Source organism: Puma concolor, chromosome D4 (genome assembly GCF_028749965.1).
Source record: "Puma concolor isolate L17-30 chromosome D4, mPumCon1.1.hap2, whole genome shotgun sequence".
Classification (NCBI taxonomy): domain Eukaryota; kingdom Metazoa; phylum Chordata; class Mammalia; order Carnivora; family Felidae; genus Puma; species Puma concolor.
The window spans coordinates 60,789,024-60,815,433 of NC_141679.1; the positions used below are offsets into that span (position 1 = coordinate 60,789,024).

At 43.1% G+C, this 26,410-nt stretch overlaps 2 protein-coding genes across 4 annotated transcripts in view; one reads left to right on the plus strand and one right to left on the minus strand.

Annotated features, from left to right (window-relative positions):
* Positions 1–3,289, plus strand: part of TMOD1 (tropomodulin 1) — an 87,599-nt gene extending 84,310 nt beyond the window's left edge. For both annotated transcript variants that reach the window (XM_086683562.1, XM_086683563.1), the window contains exon 10: positions 1,720–3,289. In XM_086683562.1, coding sequence (XP_086539688.1) covers positions 1,720–1,784 — 65 coding nt within the window. In that variant the 3' untranslated portion in view covers positions 1,785–3,289. The remainder of the gene's footprint in view (positions 1–1,719) is intronic.
* Positions 2,163–26,375, minus strand: TSTD2 (thiosulfate sulfurtransferase like domain containing 2). Of its 2 annotated transcripts, XM_025912831.2 has the most exons (10): positions 26,210–26,373; positions 23,775–23,987; positions 19,622–19,935; positions 17,346–17,466; positions 12,254–12,379; positions 11,310–11,415; positions 7,922–8,040; positions 7,250–7,408; positions 6,641–6,779; positions 2,163–4,770 (listed from the first exon to the last, which is right to left on the minus strand). In XM_025912831.2, exons 2-10 carry the CDS (start codon positions 23,937–23,939, stop codon positions 4,532–4,534), a joined length of 1,488 nt encoding a protein of 495 aa, XP_025768616.2. In that variant the 5' UTR covers positions 23,940–23,987; positions 26,210–26,373; the 3' UTR covers positions 2,163–4,531. The 2 variants fall into 2 exon arrangements, with proteins under 2 accessions (XP_025768616.2, XP_086539687.1); XM_086683561.1 differs by lacking the exon at positions 12,254–12,379 and having other exon boundaries at positions 26,210–26,375.
* Positions 26,376–26,410: the final 35 nt, after the last annotated feature.

Below are 26,410 nucleotides of genomic sequence, written 5' to 3' on the forward strand. Positions count from 1 at the left end.
CAGTCCTTGTAAGAGTGAGTGCCAGCTAGGGAGACTGCACAGACCCAGCCCAGGGTACACGGCGAGGGCACGTGGGGGAAAAAGAAATCTGGGATCCCTATCTGTACCCCGAGCCATGGGCTGGAGACTCAAGTTCCTGTCCTGATTCTGCCACTCGCTCTTAGGGACCCTAAGACCTTTTCTTCTCACTTCTCCAGGGAAAAGGAGCTAATGTCCTGGTGAGGATCAGATGTGTAAAATCTATGTAGACAGACCCAGGTTGTACTGAGGGAGGTGCTGGACTGAGCCTCCAGATGAGCCACACACCTTGTTCCTGTCTGGTACCAGCTTTATTACTTCGAGCAAGAAACATAGCCTCTCTGCCATACTTTCCTTATCTGTAAGTGGGAACAGTAACAACGCCCACATTCCAGAATTGGTGGTGGAGCTCCAGCGAGGTACTGCGTGTTAGCATGCTTGCTAACGTGATACTTAAAAGTCTAGTTCATGTAAACCCTCTGGTCACTTTGGACAAAATGTTTCCACTCTTTGGGTTTTGTTCCCTGACATTTCCAAGCTGTCAGACGTTCTGGTAGTCTCTAGGACCTGAGCCGGATGCTGTGTCTTCTCTGGGAGACTGCCCACCGACATACATTCATTACTCTTCTCACAGGGGTGGAGGGGTGGGTAGGAGGAGCTCAGGCACAGGGTGAACTCCGGGCCCTGGACTGGGTGACCCGTGTGCCCCTGCTCCCAGCCACAACCTGAGTAACCACGCCTTCCTGGGCGGCTCTGCTTTATATGCTCCGTGTCACGCACAAGCTGATTCGGTTCTTGTTGCAGCTCGTATGCGTCGATCTGGTGGCCGCAGGTCTACCGGCTCAGCTCGGGAACTGGAAGACATCTAAGTATAGACAGCCTTTTTTCCTCTTCTGCAATAGCTACCTGTCTCTGCCACACCAGCAGCCCCCTTGACTGCCACCTACCAGTTCTACAGACCTCTTTGACCTTTCTCTTGTGGCCGATCTAGCTTGCTGCTGCTTGATGTTCATCTGCCTACACTGTAATTCATTTCAAAACACTCCCCCTTGTTACAACAAAGGGCCTCCTTCCCCCTCCCCAGTCATCCTATAAGTTATGACTGGAGCCTGCAACCTCCCGGCTAGTGCTTTCCTCTTTATGGCATTTGACTACTTTGTATGTGAACAGTATTTGAGCTTCGATTGTCTTGCTCCTGGGAAAATGTCAAGGTTAACACTGAGGGGACACAGACGCTGCAAGGTAATCTTCAGGGTGGAAACTTTTTTACAAGGCAGGAGGCAGGCCAGGAGCTCTGAGAAAGAGCGGTGGGAATTGATTCCAGCAGGTTAAGACCCTACTCTCATTAAGATCAACTGAACTTTAGCTCTTATCTGAGCTGGAGGAAAGAGCTTCAACTGCAGGGCCTCTTGTGTACAAAGCAAAAACCGTGGCGGTGGAGAAAGTGGGTTTTATGCCTGTGTGGTCAGCGGCTTAGAAGTAATTTATGAATGAGTCAACGCTAACACAGACCCTCATCGGTGAACGCTGACCAGTGGGAGAGCCCTTACACAACTCACACATAACTGTCCTTTAGAAAGACTTCACACTTTGCTAACCAAAAAGTTAGCAAGAAGCTTCACAGGGCTTTCTCAGCGCCACAGAAATGGTTCCCGATGCACACAGTCAACTGGCTTATATCTCCTCTCCATTCCTTTCCAGTGAGGAAGAGGAGGCTCGCAGACTTGACTGGGCCCATCATCCCCAAGGTCCGAAGTGGTGTCTAATGTGTGAAGGGGACGACCATGCCTTTGAACTGCACACGTTCTACTGATAATCTGTGCTCTGCAGTGGAAACCAGAAGGCAAAGTGCCGGCACAAAACCCTTTCGTGGTTCAATTCTTTATGCACTAAGGTTTTTAGGTTAACTAGTGGTTGTAGTTGGAAATTTTATAAACTATGGTTAATGTGAAGTTTTCCTTTAGTCACAGAAGTTCAGTCTGGTTATTATTTAAAAACTAAGAAGACCCCAAACCAACAGATCTTACTGAAGACGTTCTAGCATGGGACTTAAGCCTGGGAGCCCAATTTCAGGGGCCTCACTGCGTGGTGTTTCAGGTGTGTTTAGAATGTGTAACGCACAAACAGCACCCTCTTCCGCATGGTTGAAAAGCATTATAAAATACTTTATTATGAATTTGATCTTAGGCATTTAGTGAACAGATCATCGTTATTAATCCTCCTTTAAATTTTAAGAACCTCAAGATTAAAGTTGCCCAATTGATCAGTGGGTCAGGAAGCACAATGTTGCCCCCCGTGAAAGAGCGATTGAAGGCCACAGAGCTCTGCCATGATTCAAAGAACGTGAGGTTCCTTTTGCTGGATATGAGGAAATGATTGAAAAGCCAGTGAAATTTCAAGTTGCAAAAGCCATCCTTTCTTCACCAATCCCAGGCAGCAAACATTTCCCTGAGTGTTCTTTAGGAACATCTGGGATTTATTTCCCATTTAATATTGGAATCAGAAATAATGTTTTCCTTACTCAGTGTCAACCTCAACGATGTGAAAACCTATGGCCAAATACTTGAAAACACCTTTCTGTATTGCACAGTGGGCCAATGGCTTCTGGGAGGTAAAACAATAGGGAAATTTCTAGTCCATTACGGCCATAGTTAAAGACTTCAACCATGTGTCACATCACCACTGATCTCGTCTGTCAATTAAGCCTCTGAAGGCCAATGGTGAAGAAAATCCAGATATCAAAGAATTAGGAAACCCTGGCCAAACCATCCCAAGACGATTATTCTGTAAATGTAATATTGGTGTTTCTGCCAGATCCCTTTTTCACATCATGTGCATCTCTTGGGACCCAGCAAAAATGTTAAGCCACAATGCCCTTGTGCCTTTTAATATACCACAGTGCCAGTTAAACTAGCATTTCTGTTGCTCGAGAGTTATTTTCATGAGTGATTCAGCAAATCTTATGACAAAGGACAGCCCAAATAGCTGACGAGCACAGACTAAGCTGCAGAGCACCGAGCGGAGGCTATTGACGAAAAAGGCAAAGTCTTGCACACTGAACTGTGATGATGTGGACAGTACAGGGTAACCAGAGGTGGAGCCAGGGCCTCACGCTAAGGGAGAGTGTCTACTGAGGCTGCAGGTGGGCCCAGGAGTGGCACCATGCTGCAGGGATGGCCCTTCCCGCTAGGCTTCTCCTTGAAACACAACTGCAGCTGTATTCTGCGTCACTGGAAACTGCGACATAAGATTAAATCTGTTGGTCTATGGACGGTTGCGTATGTATTTCTTGCGACTAGGGTGACAGGGACACGTGCCTCACATGTTGGCCAGAAGGCTGGGAAACTACCATGGCAACGCAGAACGACCTCCCTCAAAATGTGTCTTCTGTCCCAAGGTGTTCATCTAAAAACCCCAAATGTCAGCGTCCTCAAACTAATTTGAATCTTCCAAAAAGAATACTTAAAGCTAAGCGTGTGGGTATGGGGGGAGCACTCTCACAAAAACCAAATCAATAAAAAAATGAAGGTGGGCCACATCTTTAAGACCATCTGCTCCATCAGATGAGCTATTAGTTTAGACCAGGGAATGGCAATTTTTTTTCTATAAAGGGCCAGATGGCAAATATTGTCAGTCTTGCACACCACAAGGTCTCTGTTGTAACTTAATTCTGCCATAGATCATGTGTAAATGAATGGGTGTGGCTACTGCAATAAAACTTTATTTACAAAAAAGCAGGAAGCAAGTCAAATGCCATAGTCTGCAAATCCTGACTTAGCCTCTCAGGCTGCCAGAGAGGAGATGAGGTCAGAGGTGGTGGATGGTAGGTGACCTGAGTGGCCTGCTTCCAAGGAGTCCACCTCCAGGGCTATAGCTTTCACGCTTCTGCCACCAGGGTGGACAAGTCTGCTGACAAGCCCAATGACTACTACCAGCCTGCTGCATGGCACAGAGAGGGCATGACCTGGTCACCAGGCTCAAGGCTCTCTCCCCCAGCGGCTTTGGGATCCCACAACAGCTCTTTTTTCTGTGCTCTGGCATCTTCTTTTTTTTTTTAATATTTATTTTTGAGAGACAGAGCGTGAGCTGGGGAGGGGCAGAGAGAGAGGGAGACACAGAATCGAAGCAGGCTCCAGGCTCTGAGCTGTCAGCACAGAGCCCAACACAGGGCTCAAACCCCAAAACTGCAAGATCATGGCCTAAGCCGAAGTCGGACGCTCAACTGAGCCACCCAGGCGCCCCTCTGTCACCTTCTGAGTCAAATGTTTCAGGTGAGCGGGCAGAACCCAACTCCCTCTTTCCTCCCCCCACTGAAGTTTAGGTGGCCAACACGGTACCCAGTTTATGATGCTGGCGTTCCCTGTTTGTTGCCGCAGCTTTGATGTTCTCCAGCGTATGGTCACTGTGAACCTAGCTCTGCGAAGGCCCAGGGAAATGCTGATGGTGCCACTCTCGTAAGCACGGCCCATCCTCACCAGCGCCAGGCCTTGGCTCTGAGCTGGTGGGGAGTCAGTCACACCTGCTGTGGCAGCTCACTGGGTATGCGTGGCCGTCGGGCTGTACACTCACATTCCTCTTTAAAGCTGCTCTGGGTGAGACTTGAAGCCAGCCCGCTCCCTTTGTCCTGACACGTGACACAACAGGCTGTGAACCCTTGTCGTTGGCAAGTAGGGCAGGTCAAGATGAGCTGGCGGCACTGGGGAGTCGAGCAGAGTTTATATTGGTCCCATGGGACTCCACAATATGAACATTCTGGGGAAGAGAGAAAAGCCCTAGTTATAAACACACACATATACACGTGTATACATGTAGACAGGCGCTTCTCCAATTCCTAAATATAACTCTTAGCACATCAGCTAATATATCCTGTTGGGCCTGGGAAGGTTTTAGAAGTTTCCCGTCTTCTACCAAAAAATGCTTCTTCACCCCCACTTTTTTTGGGGGTGGGGAAGGGGTAGGTTCACCTGGGAATTGTCTTCCTGATTCCAACATTCGGTGACTCACTTTCTTCTTTTTCCCACTTAGAAAACAGGTAATATTGTTTCTCTCTTTATTCCAAAGCTGGCCAACTACCCCTTGGTTCAATGGTCTTTTTCCCTTTTTAGGTCATTCCCTTTATCGTGGGAAACAACACACGAGTACAGATGATCCCACATCTATATTCAGCTTCCTCCCACCTCTATATCCACGGCCCTGCTCCCCAGGCCTGAGGTTCTGCTGCTGTTGCCAGTGGACACCTGACCACCTGATTCCTAAAACCCCCATTATCTATTTTCTCAGCCTGTTTTTCCCTGCTGACTTCCTGTTACCATGAACAACATCACCATTCTTCAAGTGTCCTTAACTAGTTTAAGCCACCTTCGGGCCTTCTCTCTTGCCTTCACACTCACATGCAAGTACCCATCATATCCTGCCAACGTTTCCTCAGTAACATTCCTCAAATCCACTATTTCTACTTACTTATAATTTCTACTCCATCTAGCTCCAAAACAGATCTCAAGTAGCTTTCAATAAGACACACAAATATAAAAGACTGTTAAAATTAATAAAAAGATCAAGAAGAAAAGGGAGAGGACAATCACACTCAAATCTTATTCATTATCTGAGTGGTAATTCACGATCACAGGAGTTCTAGCAAATTACGACAGTCACTAGGGTTGTCTGCCCATGACCTTTCCGGTTCAAAATAATGGCATCCGGGGGCACAAGCCGTTTTTCTTAAGGATTATTTCCATCCTCCTTTTACTGACTGTCCTCATTGGGTACCACACATCGGTGAGGACTCAAAACTACAGTCAAACCACAGGCTTCCTGAGCTCACACCTTCCTGTGGCCACCCCTGCCTTGGCTGTGGGTTCAGCCCCTACCTCGGAATGCCCCACCCACCAGTCAAAAGTACCTCACCTACCACATGTGTCTATAGACCATCTAAAATGGAGGTTCTTTAAATAAAATACATAGTATTACAAGGAAACGAATTATATAGAAATATAAAATATCAAAACATCTTCAAAAATCTGTATAGTAAGATATTAACACATGAAATAAGACAGTGGGGGCCTAATACTTCCATTTTGAGACAATGACGAACATAAATGCTATTTGGGGATGTCTGCAGCCACTATCATATGTGAAAATACTGTGGTTTCTGTTGATGACAGAGTCACTGGTGTATCTAATATTACTGATTTGTTGCTTACATTACAGTCAAGGAAAGTGCTACGTGTAGTGCGGGGATGCAAAAATAAAGATATAATTATTTTCCCATCCAAATTCACAGAACCCCTAAATTTTATATCTCATCTCCTGGTGAAGACCCTTGATTCAGCCTATTAGTTCAACCCCCAGCATGCAGGCAAAGCAAGTGGCACCACCCCTAATGTAAAGGACTTGCCTAACCAGTAAACAGGAAGTCAAGATGGCAGTACAGGCCTCCTGATTCCTGGTCCAGGGTTCTGTCTGCTCCACTACTGCATCTCCAACTCTAATGGGAAATGGTCATACTACATTACTTCTTCTCCGTATTTTCTTCTTCACGTAACCAGTACTGGCCTGCCTTCCAGAATGCTTCATACAGAGTATGCCTGATCATAAATTCAGGTTCCAGCCTGTGCCAACCTACCTGACACTATATCACTGTTGTAGGATAAGGCATAACGCTCATCAAAAACAAACAATTTCCCTTTGTAGAAACCATCAGGAAACTCCTCCAGGTACTTGTGGATGCCACCCTTGAGCTGGAACACTTCCTTGCATACTCCCTATGTGAGGAAAAACAAGAAGAAATTTGAGGAGACAGAGACGAGTAAGAAGCTCCACAGGAGACTGGCAGGTGATGACAGCAGTCAGGGCCTTCCACTAGATCCTGGGAAGCCCGGCTATTTTTGCTGTCCCCTAAATATAGAAGGACACCTGTCGGGACATGTAATGTGAATTTGCTCTTCTCAGGATCAAGCATAAGGATTAGGAAAAGGGAGATGTTCACTAATCTTTCCCTTTTGTACCTGATGAGTGTCTAAGACTGTTAAGTGCTTTCCACATCTTGAGATTTAAGAACTTCAGATCTTGTACTTACAAACTCTATTCTGGAACCATACAAGGGAAAAATAAATCCCTGGCTGGCTGAGGGTGACAGAGGGAATGAAGGTGGGGAGTGGAAGGCTCACTACATGCTGTTGGTAGAACCTTCTTCATCTCCACACCTGCAGTGACTCCAAGGGTGTTAACTCACCTTGGCTTTGAGGTAGGCTGAACCCCGCTCACAACGGATACCCCCAGTGCAATACATCAGCACCTTCTTCTCTCTGAAAAGTTCTAGATTTTTGTCAATGTAGCTAGGGAAGTAACTGAATTTCCTGATGTCTGGGGCTAAACAGCCCTGAAATCGCCCCTACAACATAGGAAAAGCAGAAGGAAATTTATCAGAAAAACATACCTGGTAAGAACAAAGGTTCTTTCTGTGTCAGCCCCACTCAGAGCCCCCCTTTGGAAGGCACCACTTACTAGCTGCTGTTTCTCATCCTACACTCTGACCTTTCAACTTCAAGATCTGGAACTCAGAAATAAGCCTGGTGGGCTATTGGTCACCTTACCAGAGTCCTCAGAAAACTGGAAAGGCTGCCCAAAGCAAACTATAGGATCCTTGACCTATATCAAGGGTAGGCACATGGGAGCCAAAAAGTACGTTATGTGCCAAGATGTCTTTTAATTCCTACTTTCTTAGACTTTCTCACCAGGTCCTGAGTTCAAAGGCTAGGGTTTTCTCTGAAGCTGCTAGCAGTCAGGGGAGATCTATGTGACTTGGGCACAGGCAGGCATAAACAGCAGCACCTCGGGAAACATGCCATGATGTGGGTAGGGGAAGGCCTACCATTTCACTGAACTCAATTCTGGTTCTACTTACTATTTTGCTTTCATAGAAGTTTCTGCAGTCCAGGAGGATAGTATCACTTTGTTCTTCATTTGTCTGAGACAAAAACTTTCCTACTTCTTTATGAAATTCACCTGGAGATAAATGGACTCCTAAAACCAAACCAAAAATCTACTTAAAACAAGACAAAAACAAAACTCAAAACCCAATCACAATTGGCCCACCCTGATAACTCACGTTATTCCGTTTCCTTCCACCCAAACCTTTATTCATAATTGCAATTATATCTCAAAATAACACTACTTGATGACCATAATGAAACAGTTTAGTAACTCCAGATATCCTCCTTTTCCTTCCTCCAAAGATAAGTGGTATGGAGACCTGGAGGTTTAGAAATGATTAGTCAAAGAATTTTCCATTCTCTTGGTCTAACCCAGTGATAAAAGCCAGACAGTGGGGATCTAAATTGCTAAGTGGGTTTGCTGGTCCATTATACGGCCAATGTTCTATTTTCACTGTATGTGGAGGAGCCTGGGCATGTATGTGCTTGACTATAGGCTTTTGACTATAACAAAGGTGAGCCCAAGTTCAAGGCTAAGAATCTTGACAGGCAGCTACGAGTATACATTTGTGGAATAAAGTGGGGTATTCTTCAAAAATACAAAAGGGTAAGAAGAATGTGTGTAAGTCTGTGTGCATGAGGAAAAGAGAGGGTGGGAAGGGCTGACAGCAGCAGTGACACAAGAAAGCAGGGCAGGAGACAGAAAAGGAGGGAAGAGCTAAAGCATGCAGGAGAGAAAGGAGATGAAGAAAATAAGTAAAATCCAAGGAGACTAAAAAGAGAGAACCTCGGTCTGGTGGGGCCCTCTGCCTTCTTGACTCTCCAGAACAGAAATATTCCCGTATCTTAGGGGGTCCAGACATCCCCTGATTGTGAGGACTTTGGGGGAATTTGGCAGCATGGACTAACCACACCTTACAGACAGGGACTCTGGGGATGGCAGTCACCACACCTGGTGGATCCTGATGGCACCAAGGGAGCCTCATTCCGTTTAAGGGTGAACCCCAACAACCACCCGAAACTGCTAAGTACTCAGGTGGGGCTAGAGGCCCCCGAGCATGGCCAAGGAATCTGGATTCCTACCTGCCGAACCTATGGCTATGAGAATGTAACGAAGCCAGAATTGATTTTTTATTATCAAGTGATTACAGGTCACCAAAACGGGGGTGAAAGGGAGCTTCACAACTGTGATGAGAAGCACGGAAATCTGCTACGACTTCTACTTCTACTTACTCCCTGCTGCTGCTCTACTGGCCGTGCGAAGGCCTGACTGGCCAGGGACTCCGATGGACATGTTTAAACGAGAGGCCTCCAAACAGCATGGCCCAAAAGAGAGCAGCACAGCACTGCCTGGAGCCGGAGCCCACTCTCCCCTAACCTCCCAACAACGTCCTGTAGCACCAAGAAAGAGCTCCTTACTCATCCCACTAAGGTAGGGACACGGTGCACACATGGCCCTTTTGGGCCCTTCTCTCTTCATGCATGAGTCTCTTTCCCTCATGCTGTATCCTACTCCTATTTCCCTCTGACTTAACCCTTAGCATTCTTTTAAATACCTCCATATTAGAAAGCAAATGCAGACAACCAGACCTTTGTGCTTCCTGATGAAACAGGACAATGCTACCTGTCAGGCAGTCTTGGGGGAAAAAAAGGAAAGAAAGAAAAAAGGAAATCAAATCTGAATCTGACCAAGTCTCTAGATCTGAGGCATGTAACAGAGTAGCCACTAGCCACATGGGGATATCGGGGCCTTGAAAGGTAGCCTGAGATGTGCTATAATAAGAGTGACATAGATCTAGGATTTCAAGTACTTAGTAAGCAAAAAAAGGTAAAAGATCTATCTCATTAGTAATTTTTTACATTCATTACACATTGAAGTATTTTGGCTACACTGCATTAAAGCCTATTTATTAAAATGAATTTCACTTGTTTCCTTTTACTTTTAAAATGTGGTGACTAAAAAAAACACCATAAAATTACCTATGTGCTTCACATTAGTTCTATCAGACAGCACTGTTGTAACTATCAATCTATAAGAAAATAGAGGACAGAGGAGATACAGTCAGCTTTAGCCAGATGGTGGGAAACTACAGACAAAATGACCTGGTTCCTTCAAAAAAACAAACTGCATGGGGAAGAGAAACAAAGATGGGGGCAAATGTGCAAGCTAAAAGAGACTTAAAGGGACATAGGGATCCACCACAATGAGTGGACCTTACTTGAATCTTAACAGAAACGAACTTGAAAAATTATGCGATCGCCACAGGTACAATTTCTTCAAATACACCAACATACAATTCTGGAAAACAGCAAGCCCCTTTTCTTTGCTGGTCTAGCCAATTTTAAGAACTAGCCAGATATTTGATAATATTAAGGAATTACTATAAAAAAGGTTTTATTTAGATGTAATAATGGTTTTACAGTTATTTAAAAAAAATTTTATCTTTTAGAGGTCTCTACTGAAATATTTGTAAATGAAATGACATTGGGATTCCCTTCAAAATAATCCAGGATGGGACAAGGGGGCAGGGTATAGAAGAAAGTTGGCAATGAATCAGTAATTGCTAAAGCTGTATGACAGGTACATGGGAGTTCACTATACTATTTTCTCTACTTTTTTTTAATGTTCGATCATTTTCATAGTAAAAAGCAAAACAAAAACAAAAACCCACCAAATAAATGTCTTTCAACCATCTATGGTAACAATAGGGAGAAAGGGGAAGAGAACATTCTAGAGCACCTGCAAACCAACTGCTTTGGATCTGAAAGCCACTTGCTTCCTGAAGCAGAAAGCCTATTATTCAGTTGATGAACTATTTACAAATAATAATTACACTCTTCCCAGATTGCTATCTTTGGAAAGAGAAAATAAGTTCTTGCCAAACCGTCATCAAGAAGAATAAGACGGGGCATTCTAATGGGTGTGTCTTCAATTACCATAGCACCAAAGAGAAGACCAGTTTAAGCACTGGATGACCCACATGCTAGCTACCCTACAGCTGTTTTGTTTTTTTTTTTAAGCATAATTAATATACAGTGTCATATTAACTTCAGGTATACAATATAGTGATTCAACAATTCGATACATTTCTCAGTGCTCATCAAGATAAGTGTACTCTTAATCCCCTTTATCTATTTCATCCATCTCCTGCCCACCTTCCCTCGGGCAAGCACCAATTTGCTATCTAAGACTCTGTTTTTTGTCTCTTTTTTCTTCGTTTTGTTTCTTACATTCCATACCCCCAAAGCCATTTTAAAGAGTGGATTGCTGATCAGAGTGTCTAATTTCCACATGTGTTTCTATATTAAGTTTCGTCCCTGTGAAGAAGAACAAAATTTTTCTTCTAAAAGCAAGCATACCAGGCTTCTTGTAGGAGATCTTATTGGGACTGATCCCCATGGGCACAATTTCTTCAAATACACCAACACGCAATTCTGGAAAACAGCAAGCCCCTCCTTTGCTGGTCTAGCCAATAAGAAACAAAACAGAATACAGTCTTACTCTCCCATCTCCAGATATAAGCCAAGTGCCAAATACAAGAATTATATCTGTTTTGTAATAATAGCTGAAGTCTTAAGAAACTTCAAGGTAAGAATTAATGTTTTAATGGGAAGGGAGTTTAGGGCCTAAAATGTTTCAGATAATTCACCTCTAATAAATATTTATTGCATACCTTCCATGAATTGAAATGTTAAATTGCAAAGGTGTTTCTATGGCTATAAGCGTTTAACTATAAAACCAAAATAATTTCAGCATGTAAGATTACATCCTAGCTTTTGCTCTGGAGGAGCGACCTCTCTCCCACCATCACCAGCACTAACACTAGTAAGGTAGTCCCCACCACCTTTATCACCTACTGTGACAAAGCATAAGGTCACTCAAAGGAGCTCAGGTCGCTCAAACAAAGGAGCTCAGCCATGAGAGCAACAGCTTTGTCCCCCATGTGGTATGAAGTACTGATCTTGTAATTCCAGGTTGACTAAAAAGTCGTGATGCCCTGAAACAGCCAGGTGGTCCCTCAAGCGAGCAAACACATCTAAGTTTTAGAGTTAGACTGTGCAAACTGTAATGTCCTTATTCGATAAGAAAGGAGATTAAGGGCATTCGCTTGCCCCAGATCACATGGCGACTACACAAAGAAGTGGAATGAGCATGCTCCTTTGACTGCACTGCCTCACAACCTAATGGGGAAAAAGGCTGCTGACTTCTCCACACTGATCTCCGCTTCAGAGCCTAGAGAGGGAAGAGGCACTGAGGCAGAAGCAAATGGCTCAAAATCCATTTTATTTTCAATTTCTCTTACCTTAAAATCATCCTTACACATATAATCCTTAAACAATGGGCAGGAAAGCATGGCTTCCACATAGAGTCTGGTGGCCAGTTTGCTTCCACCAACTGTCCCATTGATTCCTTCTGTAGCAATTCGAACCTGGGACACAAGACGGTGAGAGAAAGGGAATGCAGCCTGTTCTTAGCTTAGTTTAAATCTTCCCGGGGCAGAATAGGCTTGTGTGTGTCAGTGAGTTTAAGGGGAAAAGCAGAGACACAACAAAAGTGTTACCACACAAAGATACTTGTAGTTTTCTAAAACGGCACTGCCCACAGTTTAGATGAGGTACTCAATAGATGTGCGCTGAAGAAGAGAATGCAATGAGTGAAACTTCTGGAAAGCCCCATTTGCTACAAAGCCCCAGTTGTCCAATGCCCAAAGAAATAAATTTTGAGCTTAACCTAAATCCAGGTCAGAAGATCTAAGATCAAGACTCATCTTTGCCACTTACTTGCTTTGTGGCCCTGAGAAAATTAACTTACTTCTCTGGACCTCAATTTCTTCATCTTCATAAAAAGGAGGTAAGAGAGAAGCAACAATGAAGACAACTGCTGAGGAGATATTTCCCAAGTCCAAAAACACAGAGCACGGCTGAGAGCTAGGAGGGCATGTGAGTACACCCCTGCACACCGCTGCAAACCCACCCACTGGAACACAAGGTCCACAAGGGGTGTGTGTGTTTTGTCCACTACTGCATCGCCGGTGCTTAGAACAGTGCCTGCCGAGTAGGTACTCAATTCACATTTGTTGAACAAATGGATGCGTATCCATATCTGAAGCTTTTTGGCTTCTCAAACACTGTATTCTCTTTAAAATGCTTCGCTGGTTAGGAGACATTCGAACCTGGATTCAGGCCCCTGCCTTAAGAGGCAATGCTCTGGGGACGCTGCCAAGTTAATTGTCTTGGAACTACAAAACGCTTCGGATGAGTTTAAGGATGCATCATCTTTAGAAGGAGCTGAGCTCTCTGGAGAAAAGCGCTAGAGAGAACGTAGACCACTCTAGTATCATGGTACTCTACGGAGAGAGAGTTCATTTAATTCAAGGTCCTAGATTGTTACTACCATTTAGAGAACAATGATACCTACCAATGCATGAGAATTTGAAAAATTTACAAGGCTGCCCTTTTTCAGGCCCCAGAGGAAATACCGTTACCTCCCTCGATCCAGTTCTTTAGGGAATGTATATAAATGGGATTCATTTCATAAGCCAATGCCAACTCACTAGTAGTGGCTAGCCAGAGTTCTATGATGAGCATTCTGGATCCTTGACAAAGAGAATTACAATCCGCTAAAACCTGCTCTGGGCATGGGAGAGGAAAGCAGAAAGAATATGCCATCTCTGCTGTATAGACCACTATCCCCACAATCAACTTATACTTTTTCAAGGGTCTACATAGAAAATAGAGCTGAACCAGTGGAAGTGTCACGAAATTTACTCTAAAACTATTTCTGACCATGGCAGATAAAGTACATACTTCTACATAACTGTCTTTAGGGTAGACTAGTAGATTCTTTCCTATGTTCTTTTAATCTCAAAACCCAAATAAAAGACAAGGACACCTAATCCCTGTAAAGCTGGGGCAGAGCAATCTGTTGAGCAATCCAAACTCACGCACTAGACTTTCAATCCCTAAGGCTCCAGAAAAACCTGTGAAGTAGCTCCTTGGTGAGGAAAGCCTTATATCTCAGGAATGGAGAGCAACAGTTAGTATTTATTGAGCACCTACTATGATATAGGAGCTTTATAAGCCTGAAAGGTACATACCATAACTCCCATTTGACAGAAAAGGAGACAGCAGCTGAGAGAAATCAAGTAACTTGCCCAAAGACACAGAGTCAGCAGGTGGTAGATTTGAGATTCAAACCAGATATTTGTTCCAAATCATGTAATTTTTCCCTTCCAAAGCCTCCATTGTGTCCCTTCAAATTTCTTGAGGCAGTAAGGAGTTTATAGCAATAGGAATCAGAAGCTTGTTTCTCGAATTTTCAACTTGTCTTCTTTCCCTACCTAAATGGTAATACTCTGCCAAATCTCCCAAAATCAGAGAACTACCTCAGTAAACTGGGCACGTATCATTGAAGCCTAAAGATTTTAGACTCAGAGCCAGGCAGGTGCTGCCACCTTGTGGATAGGGACCCTCACTGCTAGTTCACTTCAGGCTGGGCCAAGAGTAAAAATCTGCCCCCCAAACAAGGAAAGAGATTGACTTCGTATTTTGTACATTCAGGTTCACTGTGAGAACATCCATCTCCCAAGGTGTTCTCAAACAGAGGTGATAATAAATGTATTCATTCCACAAATATTTACTAAAGATTCTACTACGCGCCAGGAACTGTGCTAGGATTTAGGGATCTAGCAGTTAAAAAAGAGTTCTTGCCCTCTTTGAGTTTACAGACTAAGGGCAATCACAGATATTAAGATAAAAATTACAAACTGACAAATGCTATGAAAAATAACTACAAGATGCTATGTGAGGGTGTACTGGGAAAAATGAATTTAGATTGAAGGTCGAGAAAAGTCTCTTTGAGGAACTATCATTGAAACTGAGAACTGAAGATTGAGTAAAAATTTTGCAAGAGAAACTGGGTGTGGGAGAGTCCCTTGAAGACAGTTTGCCTGGAAAAAGGCCCAAAGACGCAAAAAACCTTTGTGGGCTCCAGAAAAACCTGAAAGACCATGTCACTGGAGTATAAGGAGTGACGAATGACATCAGATAGGCAGAAAAGTTAGGAAGGGGCTAAATCATGCAGGAACCTAAGGGTATATCAAGGATTTGGGTTTTACTCGAAAAGCACTAGACAGCCACTGAGAGATTCTGAGGAGAGCACAGCCGTGTTTTATTTACTTTTTAAGACGATGCAGGCTGCAGTGTGGAGAATGGATTAAATGGCAGGCAAGGACAGAAGAACAAGAGTAGATTAAAGGCTACCTCGGGGTGCTTGGGTGGCTCAGCCGGTTAAGGGTCAGACTCTTGATTTAGGCTCAGGTGGTAATCTCGTGGTTTGTGACATGAAGCCCCAAGGCGGGCTCTGTGTTGACAATGCAGAGCCTGCTTGAGATTCTCTCTCTCCCTGTCTCTCTGCCCCTCCCTTGCTGATGCTTTCTTTCTCTTTCTCTCTCTCCCGCCCCCCCCCCGCTCAAAATAAATTAAATAAACATTTTTTTAAAAATTAAAATTAAAAAAATCTCCTGAAATGGATAAGAGAGGGTAGGGCATGGTCTAAGGTGGTCGAAGGGAGGACAGAAACGAATGGACACAAGGGATATTTTAGAGGTAGAAATGGCAGGATGTGACAATGAACTGAATGAGGTAAAGGAAGCTTTTGGCACCATCTGTTAGAAAACATCAGTGTGGAAAATATCAATGATCAAACAACTGCCTTGGGACTTAAAACGTGTGGGAAAGATTAGGCTTACGATTGTACAATGTCATAACCTGAGGGGATCTCAGAGGGAATTTTAGTTCATTTCCTTTTGAGTTTTAAAAACACATTATCTGTTGGGGAACCTGGGTGGCTCAGTCAGTTGAGCCTCTGACTCAGCTCAGGTCATGACCTCACGATTCGTGAGTTCAAGCCCCACATTGGGCTCATTCCTGTTGGCATAGAGCCTGCTTCAGATCTTCTGTCCCCCTCTCTCTCTGCTCCTTCCCTGCTTGCACTTTCCCTCTCAAAAATAAATACATCTTCAAAAAATATGCAAAGTAATATATCATCTGTCTCTGTCTCTAGTTTTACCTATATACGTGTGTATGTGCATGCATGTATATGTATATGCATATATAAGTCTACGTCTATATATGTGTGTATACATGTAATCATAAAGAACGTTTCAGAAAATAACAAAAACCATCCACAATCTTATCACGCAGACATAATCATGATTAACATCTGGGTATCTATTACCTTCCATCTTTATATACAAACACTTGTGGTTCTATTACAAACATATATTCATTTCTTTATTCAACGCTCCCCAAATATTTACTGTAATGCTATGCACCAAGCCCTGTTCTAGCACTAAGAATACATCAATTAAGACAAAGTTCCTATCCTCATGAAGCTTTTATTAGGGAGACAGATTGTAACAAATTAAACAAGGATTATACCTTCAGACAATAACAAATTCTTTGAAATTCTCTGAGCAGAAGGTGACAGAAAGTGACAAGGTTTAGAGAGAGGACTACTTTGGATCAGAGTTCTGAGGAGGTTAAGATGTGTGCAGAGATCTGCAGTGGGGAATGAGCCAAGTGACGATCTAGCGGGAAAGCATCCTGGAGGGAAGGGAGCAGCAAATGTCAATACCACAAAATGGTAAAAGACCCTGGCATGTTCTAGAAAAATCAAGAAGCAACTTGGAATTATACCTATATGTATAGTTCTATGAAATTTTTTTCCAGCTAACATATCAAGAACATTTCCTAATGCCAGGGGTCAGCAAATTGTATCTGCTTCTGCATACGGTTTTATCGGAACACAGCCATTTCACATCTTGTCCCTATTGTTTAAGGTTGTTTTCATGTTACAGTAGCATGCTTGAGTAGGTGTTGTTTGTTCATTGGTTTGTTTGTTTAGAAAACACATATAGACGTAAAAATCAACAAATTCAATTTTAGGCACTTCTTGAGTACAGACTATAGGAATTTTCTGGCAAGGAATGGCCTATCTAGCAGGAAAGATCATAAAGATTTAAACTTTAGTTCTTAAACAATGTACAATGGCTAGACAACTGAAAAGAAATATTGCATAATTAATCCAACTGTATCCTGTTATAATTTCGTCACAATTCCACACACAGTTTTAGGGTTTAATAGAAGCAAGAGTGAGCAGGTTTTGGGCAAAGCCTAAAATACTTACTATTTTGCTTTGTAAGGAAAAGTCTGCTGATTCTTAGTCTACACCATTAAACAGTCATAAAATGCCACGTTAATAGCTGTTTAGCGGTCTACTTAAAAGCCTAGCAGGATTTCGCAGAACCTAACAGGGAATCCTTTTTGTCGTGAGCATAACCTCTGTAGTGCAAACTGGAGACAAGAGGAGTCCCGTGAAGGGTGCGGTGTTACCTTGCCTGTGAGGCGCAGGTGCTGGCACAGAGCCGTCTGCCAGGCACAGACCCAGGGGGGATCCCCCAGGTCACAGTAGCAGTAATAAAGTAGAACCTCTCCTTCATCACTGCCCTGGCCCCTAGAAGAAGAAAACCACAGGGAGAAGATTTGAGTCACTGGCATAAGGCAGCCACAATTCATAAAGTAGGCCCAGGCAGTATCAGAGGGCAGGCCGCGATGGACCAACTTGTGCCAAACTTTCTCCTACTGTTGTTGGCCTGAGAGAAGCAGCAACTCCGGTCAATATTTGCTCTGAAGAAAACGTTATCTGCACCCAACTTACTTTACAAAAAGTAAGTTTACTTTGATTTCCTCATTTAGTCATCATACTCATGAGACAGGAATCAATAACCCATTTTACAGAAATTTCTGGCTTATCCTGTAAGACAGGGTCATATCTGTTTTTGAATCTCTCATTGTACAAAAAGGTTTCACTTCCATTTTTTCATGTAATCTTCTTAACCATGAGAAGGACTATTATTATCCCCACTTTACAGCTGAGTAAACCAAGGCCGATTCCTTCCAGGTGAGAAAGTGACAGAGTGACAGTCAAGACTTGAACAGTCTTCTGACACTAGAATCCATATTCTTTCTACTGCATTGTGCTGTCTCCTACTAACTAGGCATGGGAGCTGGGTGGGTCTCCTATCATCTCTGAGACTGACTTCCTCATCTCTAAAACTGGAGAAGTGAAGTAAACTGCATTTCCCAAAGTGTGCTTGAAGCTGTTCTATGAAATCACATTTTGGAGAAACCTTGCAGACAACATCTCTCTGAGGATCTCAGGAAAGCCCCTTATCTACTGAAGGCTCTGAAACGTCCTGCAATGAAAAACATTTTAACCTAGTGCTTCCCAAACCTATCTGTCTTTAGCACCTCTTTCCAACACCTGTTAGCATCCTTCAGAGCTGGTGTTGCATAGAACAGATTCCAGAGAATGCTATGGTAGATGATAATTGAGGTCCCATCCAGCTCTGGAATCTGACACCCTCATCAATACCCTCATCATACTGCAGGGCCTACTCTCTTCTGAAACCTTGTCTATTTTAGAGCCTGTTTTCCTTCCTCTAAACTACTGTAACAAATTATCTGCACCACATAATTTAACTGATAATTAAGTAGCCTGTCTCATATCCTCTGCTAAATGTTTCATGTATCCTTTTTTTTTTGTTTCTCCCCCTAGAGAGCAAATTCCTTGAGGCACAGGGCCATACAGAAGCAAAGAGGCCATTATTTGTATGCTTGTATGCCATTTTATAGTTCAGCTATTACCATCATTTTGTATAATTCATTTAGCAACACTGTGAGGTAAACAGGGCAGGCACCGATATTACTATTTTAGAGGTGACGACATATAAAGAATTTTAGTGACTAGCTCAACTCTGAGCCCAAGTTCAATTCTCTTTCTCCTTTTCTTGATAAACAAGAGGTATTTGGCACTGAATAGTAATGACAAAAGTATATTAAATTTGGACATTTTCTATTCACGAAATAGTTCAGGAATTGCTTAAAATCAGAAATTTGTCCTCCAGAATTCTGTAATATAATTTTGTGAGTTTTGCAAAGGTAGGATCTAAATCCTGTGCCCCAGTTCTAAAAGTTAACATTCTTTCTGGGGCGCGCCTGGGGAGCTCAGTTGGTTAAGCGTCTGACTTCGGTTCAGGTCATGATCTCACAGTCTGTGAATTCAAGCCCCGTGTCAGGCTCTGTGCTAACAGCTCAAACCTGGAGCCTGCTTCGCATTCTGTGTCTCCCTCTCTCTCTGCCCCACCCCACTCTCACTCTGTCTCTTTCTGTCTCTCTCTCAAAAATAAATAAACATTAAAAAAAATTTTTTTTTAAGTTAACATCCTTTCTAAAACATGATCAACTGAGATAACCATATTTGGTAACAAAATATGCTTTGTAAGCTCTGATACTCAAGGTAGAGGAATCATTAACATTTCTGAGCCTTCCAACTTATCTCTGAAAATACTAATACAATTTTCTGTTCATTACCTCTCCTTCAAAAAGGTAAGATGTATCCTTCCATGAAACCTAGTGAATGCTGCCAGCTACATGGGTATATATCACTGCTTCCATAATACAGAGTATGTGGCTATCAGCCTGGCTTAGACCCATAGAGAAATCCTGTGCCTTAAAGATCTTGCCATTTTAGTAGATAGGCAGTGGTATCTCATTGTGGCTGGAAAAACTGGTAAAATTAAACCAAAAGTACAGAATGGAATTCTTACCTTATCAGCTCATCAGGGCTAAAGCAGCTTACATCAGGGAGCCAAGCGGACACTTCCCTGTTACAGGTCAAGTACCCTTTTAGAGGGTTCCTATCATCTGCAGGCTTAAGGCTCTTTGAGGTGTTCAGTGTCACAGCCAGCTGCTTTAACACGGAAGCAGTCTGGCGGCAGATCTCATCAGCATGTTGTGTTGCCACATGTCTATGGATGCCGATCCGGTCTTTGAACAGCTGTTGACAACATTTCCACCATTTTTCTTTACATTCAAAAGGATGTGCAGGAACTTCTTTGGTTTTGACAAAAAGGGCAAATGCCTGCAATTACATTGCAAATATTCCACGATTAACCTTAGGTGTAAGGCTGGCAGAAGTCTCAGTGAATCCCTGACGTCATCCGTCCACATGGGTTTCTAGGTGTATGTCCCAGTTTTTTTTAGAAGAACTTCTTGAGAGAGTTAGTTTTACTTTAAATTTATGCCTCTATCTAGGGGCGCCTGGGTGGCGCAGTCGGTTAAGCGTCCGACTTCAGCCAGGTCACGATCTCGCGGTCCGGGAGTTCGAGCCCCGCGTCGGGCTCTGGGCTGATGGCTCAGAGCCTGGAGCCTGTTTCCGATTCTGTGTCTCCCTCTCTCTCTGCCCCTCCCCCATTCATGCTCTGTCTCTCTCTGTCCCAAAAATAAATAAACGTTGAAAAAAAAAATAAAAAATAAAAATAAAAATAAATTTATGCCTCTATCTAAAATTTGCTAGGGACTGTTCTTAAAGGAAGAACCTGAATTTCAGATGAATATTAGTACAACATTACAAACAACATTATCAGTCATATCTAAAAAGAAAACGGTCAAGGCAATTATGGAATGTATTTACTATAGAATATCGAGCAGGTAGTTTTAAGTTATATGAGAAAATATTTATGATATAATGTTAAGTGAAAAACAATGGAAAAAATTTGCTTATACAATGTAACCTCAACATTTAAAAATTACACTGAAAAAGATTGGAAAGAAATGTTCCAAAATGTTTTGATTTTTTGGAAAATAATTTTGTTGTTTTTATAAAAAAATATTTATATTTATTAAGACTATTAAACAGAAAACTATGGGCATGCCATAATTCTCTTAACCAATTCCTAACTAATGGACATTTGTTTCCAAACTTTGCAATTAGGGCAAGTGGGTGATGCAAATAAGCAATGCTGAGTAAGCATTCCATGCATACGTTTTTACACCTCTTTAAACATCTAATTTAAATAAATATCTAAAATAAAACAGAGCCCGACACGAGGCTCAAATCCATGGACGGTGAGATCATGACCTGAGCCGAAGTTGGATGCTTAACCGACTAAGCCACCCAGGCACCCCACGTATTTACATCTATTGCCTATTTTTCTACTGTGGCATGGATTTTCTGTTTTGTAAGCAGTTTTAGTGACCTTTTATTGATCATAGTTCTCACAAATCTGTTTCCTAGCTTGTCATTTGTTCTTTAGTTCTGTGGTATTTTTGATGTACAAATAGAGGCTAAATGGGATCTATGATTATTAGCCTCTCAACAACTGTTCCCTCCTAGTCTAATGGAAAAGGAGATACTTATGTGTATGTGTGTGTGTGTGTGTGTGTGTGTGTGTGTGTGTGTGCAATGCACTTGGAGACTACTGTAAAGCATCCAAAAACAAGCACTCTGAACATCGATAACAGACACGAAGCGCCACTGTGGGGCCATCCTCTGGCTGTACACAACTGTATCTGGACTGTCTCAGACCGAAGTACCAGGAAGGGTAGCCTGAAATTACACCGCAGGGCATTTTTAGCCTCATTTGCAGTGAATCCTTCCAGATAGGCAAACAAAAAAACAAGAGATAGCACATATGTCAACATATGTGCTTCTTTGTATTAAACTTTGATTTTCAAATCCTATCTGGTCTTTTAAGGCCTTGTGAACAAGGCATTGAGGACCCATCTGCAGTTGAGCCCCTGTGGGATCTGTTCAAGAGGGAGAGTCAGGCCAGAGCCAGGATGGCAGCTCAGAGGTGGGTGAAGCCTACAGGAAGGCAGGCCCTGGGAGGCCCAGCGTGGCAGGGTGGGTATACTGATTCCATACAGAAGAATATGCAAATAAGGAAATACATTGGGACTAATCAGAGCCAAGTTTCTCATCAAACCTCCTCAAATAGGGAAGTTATAAATATGGGAAAGGGAGAGTTAAGAAAACTCTTGTGATGCTGGAATGAAAGTGAAGTGCTGGTATGAGCTCATGGCATAATATTGGGATGGTAGTAAATATAGAAGTATAGGTATAGGTTTAGCGCATAAACATATAGACGTTTATGCACTCATCTACATATTTTCCTAGCTTCACACACCAGAGGTCCTGGGAGAAGTAACATTTAGTAGCAATGAGTTTGCTGAGCCTCCAGGTTGTGATTTTTCATTAGAAGCAACCGGAGCTCCTTGAAGAAATGTCTGGTTCCAGGGATGGGGCAGGGAAAATACAAGATGAGTCTGGAACATCTTGTTGAGTCAGAAAGTAAGGAAATGCTCAAAGAATGATGGGAGCAAGTCAAAAGGACATATAGATACTAGCTTAAAAGGGCCCCCAGCCAGATCTGAGATGATCTGAGCATCGCAATAAATCATGACACAGTGGACTATCACCCAACAAATAAAATGTAAACCTACAGTCCACATGGATACAAACAAATTGGGAGAAAAGAAGGCTCTTCCTTACAGCAAAATGCCAAGTAATAAATCCAGAAGGAATGAAGCAATTAGAAAATCACCCTTTAGCACCCATCACAGTAACAATTGACTAAGCAAAGAAACACCAATGAATCTAAGATTAGTAGATGACAGTTGGATAAGGAATAGCATAGGTACACAGTCTCAAAGTATTCCCCCTCCCCCCTCAAATACTGACTTCTTAAAAGGGAAAAAAGAATAATTTTATAACAGAGAAATCTGACAGTCACTCCCTTAATCAAGTAACCAAAGTTAACACCACCAGTAATGGGACAAATTGCCATTGTGAACCACCTGATAGACTGTCACCAGATAAACACAGCATTTCTTGTGGGATGGTTTTGTTAATAAAAGCACTAACCTGAATCTAATCATAAGGAAACATGAGTGAAGATCAAATAAAGAGATATTCTACAAAATAACTCATGTAATCTTTAAAAATGTCATGGTCACGATTTCAGGGGAAAAACGAGAAAGTGTTCCAGAATGAAGAATATATAAGATGTGACAGCTCAATGCAACACCCTGGAATGGATCTATAAAGCCATTTGGGACAACTGATGAAACATGAATGGAGCTTGTGTGCAAAGGGGATATGAGGGTCCTCTGTACAATTCTTTCCTCTAAGTCTGAAATTTTTGTAAGATAATATTTGAAAAAACCTTTCTGTACCCTTTGGGTTTCATTTTCAAGGACATCCATGTGAGATGAGAACAGAGGGGTGACGGATGAGAAGTTATAAGTAGGGACATCTATTCTTCATTGACATGAAGCCAACAAAAGCTAACTGTGGAAGGAAGAAGGACAGCAGACTGGAGGTAAGAAAACTAAGTCTCAGTTGCATGTCCTCTGGTCGTTTTCCTTCCTCTGACCTTCAGCAGGAGGTTTGAGTCAACGATCTCTGAAAAAAGGATAAATGGCATAGAAGAGCAGCATATCAATATCACCTCCCATTATAATCCAATCCCAACTGTCCTTAGTAAGTTTGCATCCATCCTGGGCTGCTGTGTCCCTTCTCCTAACCAAAAGAACTCAGCCAGCTAGATCAGATCAGGAGTCTTAGATGGCAGCTGCCATCTGCCTGTCTGTTCTCCGTTTGACAAGGTCTCCTGGGATCCTTCCCCTAACTCTAGGTGGGAAAAGGAATTCAGCCCATCTTTCTAGAATCTGTCCTCAAGTACTCAACCATACGTGTTCCACAACCACACCTTACCTATGATTCTTCTTCGCCTGGCACTGACTTAAGATCACTAATTAATGACCCTAACTATACCTTGCCTTGAGCATGGCAGCAGCCTTGAGTCTCACTAGCCCTCTGTTCCCTGGAGGACAGCCTTGATGAGCTACTAATAGATGTATCTGAACTAACTATACATATGTGATCCTGAAGCATAAACGGCAATGCGGCAATCTTACCTTTTTCTTGGCAAATGAGTATTTCTTTTTCGTACTGACATCCAACTCGGCTTTAAGACTGCTACTGGGATTGATAAGCCTTGTGTCTTTTAAATCTAACTCTGAAAATCTTAAAACACAGGCCTCCAGGTCCTCTCCTTGGTCGGGTGAAGTAAAAGAAGGCATCTGGTTTGGTTGCAGTAGTGGGACAGATTCCTTTCAGTTAACTATCTCCTAGGAAGCAAGGGAAAAACGACAATTTCGGTCGTTGGTTACTACTTGAAGTAAACTTGAAGCTACTCAATCAATCAGGCAAATAAGCATGGGCCCAGCAACCCAAGCCATCCATCCATTCACTCACTTATTCAATAAATATTTATTTAGCACCTACTCTATGCCAGGCACTGTTCTAGACAATAGGAATAGAGCAGTGAAAGAAATGGAAAAAGTCCCTCTGCTTGCATTCCAGTAGGGAGAGACAGAAAGTAAACAAACGATTAAATTTAAAAAGTCAGATAGGAGGGGCCTCTAGGTGGCTCAGTCAGTTAAGCATCTGACTCTTGATTCTGGCTCAAGTCATGATCTCAGGGTTATGAGATGGAGCCCCACGTCCGGCTCTGTGCTGAGCATGGAGCATGCTTAAGAGTCTCTCTCTCCCTCTTCTTCTGCCTCTCCCCACTACCCCCTTTAAAAAAACAGATAGGAAAACGGTCACGAAAACAAAAACCAGGGTAAGGAGTTAGGAGTGATGGAGGGGCTCTTTAAAACAAAGGCTAGGTAAAGTCTTTCTGAGGCAGTAACATTTGAGCAGAAACCTAAATTAGGGGGCAAGCCCCGCAAACATTTAAGGTACATTATACCCGAAAAGCACCAGCTACAACCAAAATCAACCAAACTGTGTACTAGACTTCAATTACAAACATTTTGTCCTTTTATATCCTTTAATTTTAGAGCTGTCCAAATTCCATTCCTTAGAAGAAATAACAACCAAGAAAACCCCATTTTAATAAACAGAAGAAATATAAAATATAAAAATCACTCCTGTGGCCAAATCTTGTCAAAATGGACATACTACCAACTACCAGTCAAGCCACCATAATTTCTTCCTTTCTTTTTAAATTTTTTTAAAGTTTACTTTTTGAGAGAGAGAGAGAGCACAAGCAGTGAGGGAGACACAGAATCCGAAGCAGGCTCCAGGCTCTGAGCTGTCAGCATAGAGCCCCACACAGGGCTTGAACTCACGAACTGTGAGATCATTACTTGAGCTGAAGTCCAACGCTTAATCTACTGAGCCACCCATGCGCCCCAAGCCAACGTCATTTCTTGACCGAATTATTGCAGTAGCCTAACTGCCCACCTCCCCAGTAAGGTAACTAAACAGCAGTCCAAAGGCTTCTCAACATACTCTAATAAAGTCCAAAATCCATCCAAAGCCCCTCTCACCGCCTCTCATCTCATCTACTACAATCCCTTTGATCACTCCTCTGATTGCACTATGTTTGTTCATTACGAAACGGATCCCCAGCACCAAGAAAACAAGGGTTTTCCTTTGCTCACCTCTGCATCATTGGCATGTAGAACACTGCCTGGCATATAGGAGATGCTAAATGTCAACAAACACAATTTATTTGTTGAACGAAATAAAACAGTGATTGGGTAGCCAGGGAAGGCTTCACTCAGGACTTGATGTTTGAGCTAAGACATAAATCACAAGGATCATCCATGCAGATTTAGGAGCAGAGTCTTCAGGCAAAGGAAATAGTATAAATTCCTAAAGTGGAAACAAACTTACCTTATTAGAGAAACAGGAAGAAAGAATGGATGCAGTGTAGTGATGAGAGAGCACAACCATTTGGGTCTGAGTATAGAGTTTGCAATGCAAAGTAAGTGGAGAATTGTAAACAAAGGAGTAACGTGGTCTGATTCAGGATTTGTCTTCAGAGTAGAGGTGGCAAGGTTTACAGATAGATTGTTATGCAGGAAATGAAGGAAAAGAAGGACCCAAGAATGACTCTTACCTACATTTTTGAATTAAGTAGATGGATGGTGCCATTCACTGAAATGGTTAAGACTGACAAAGGAATGGGTTAGGACAGAAGAGTCAAACAAGGCAATCAGATGAGTAGGTGCGGTGCTCATCGGAGACGTCAGGGCAGGGGACGCTCACATACACGTATATGGGTACCCAATAACTAATGAAAAAATTACTAGAGCAATCACCCGTTCCTTCCTAAACAACAACCGAGAAGGGCGAGGGGTAAGACGACCGCCCGAGAGTAACCCGGCGGCACTAGGTTCCGGCTCTGGCGGGTCTTCCAGTCCCACGGACCGCAAGCGCGGCGCCGCCCCCCGCCCCCAGCCCGGCCCCACCCCGCGCGCCGGGCCAGGCCGATCGCTCCGCCCAGCTTTCCCCGACGAGGCAAAGGCCCGGAAGTGGGGGTAAAAAGAGCACTTACCCGCCAGTCCTGGTTCTTTCTTATACCTTTCTTCATCGAATCTGCTCCGCCTAGGAATCGTCACTGAGCACCGTCCCAAGAACCTCCACCAGCCCCCTCCCGGAGTTTACGAAGGAAGGTACACTGGAGACCTGCCCTCGCCCCGGAAGTCTTCGAGGCTGTTAGCGAAAGGGCCGCCGGGAAGACTCTGCGAGGCCCCAG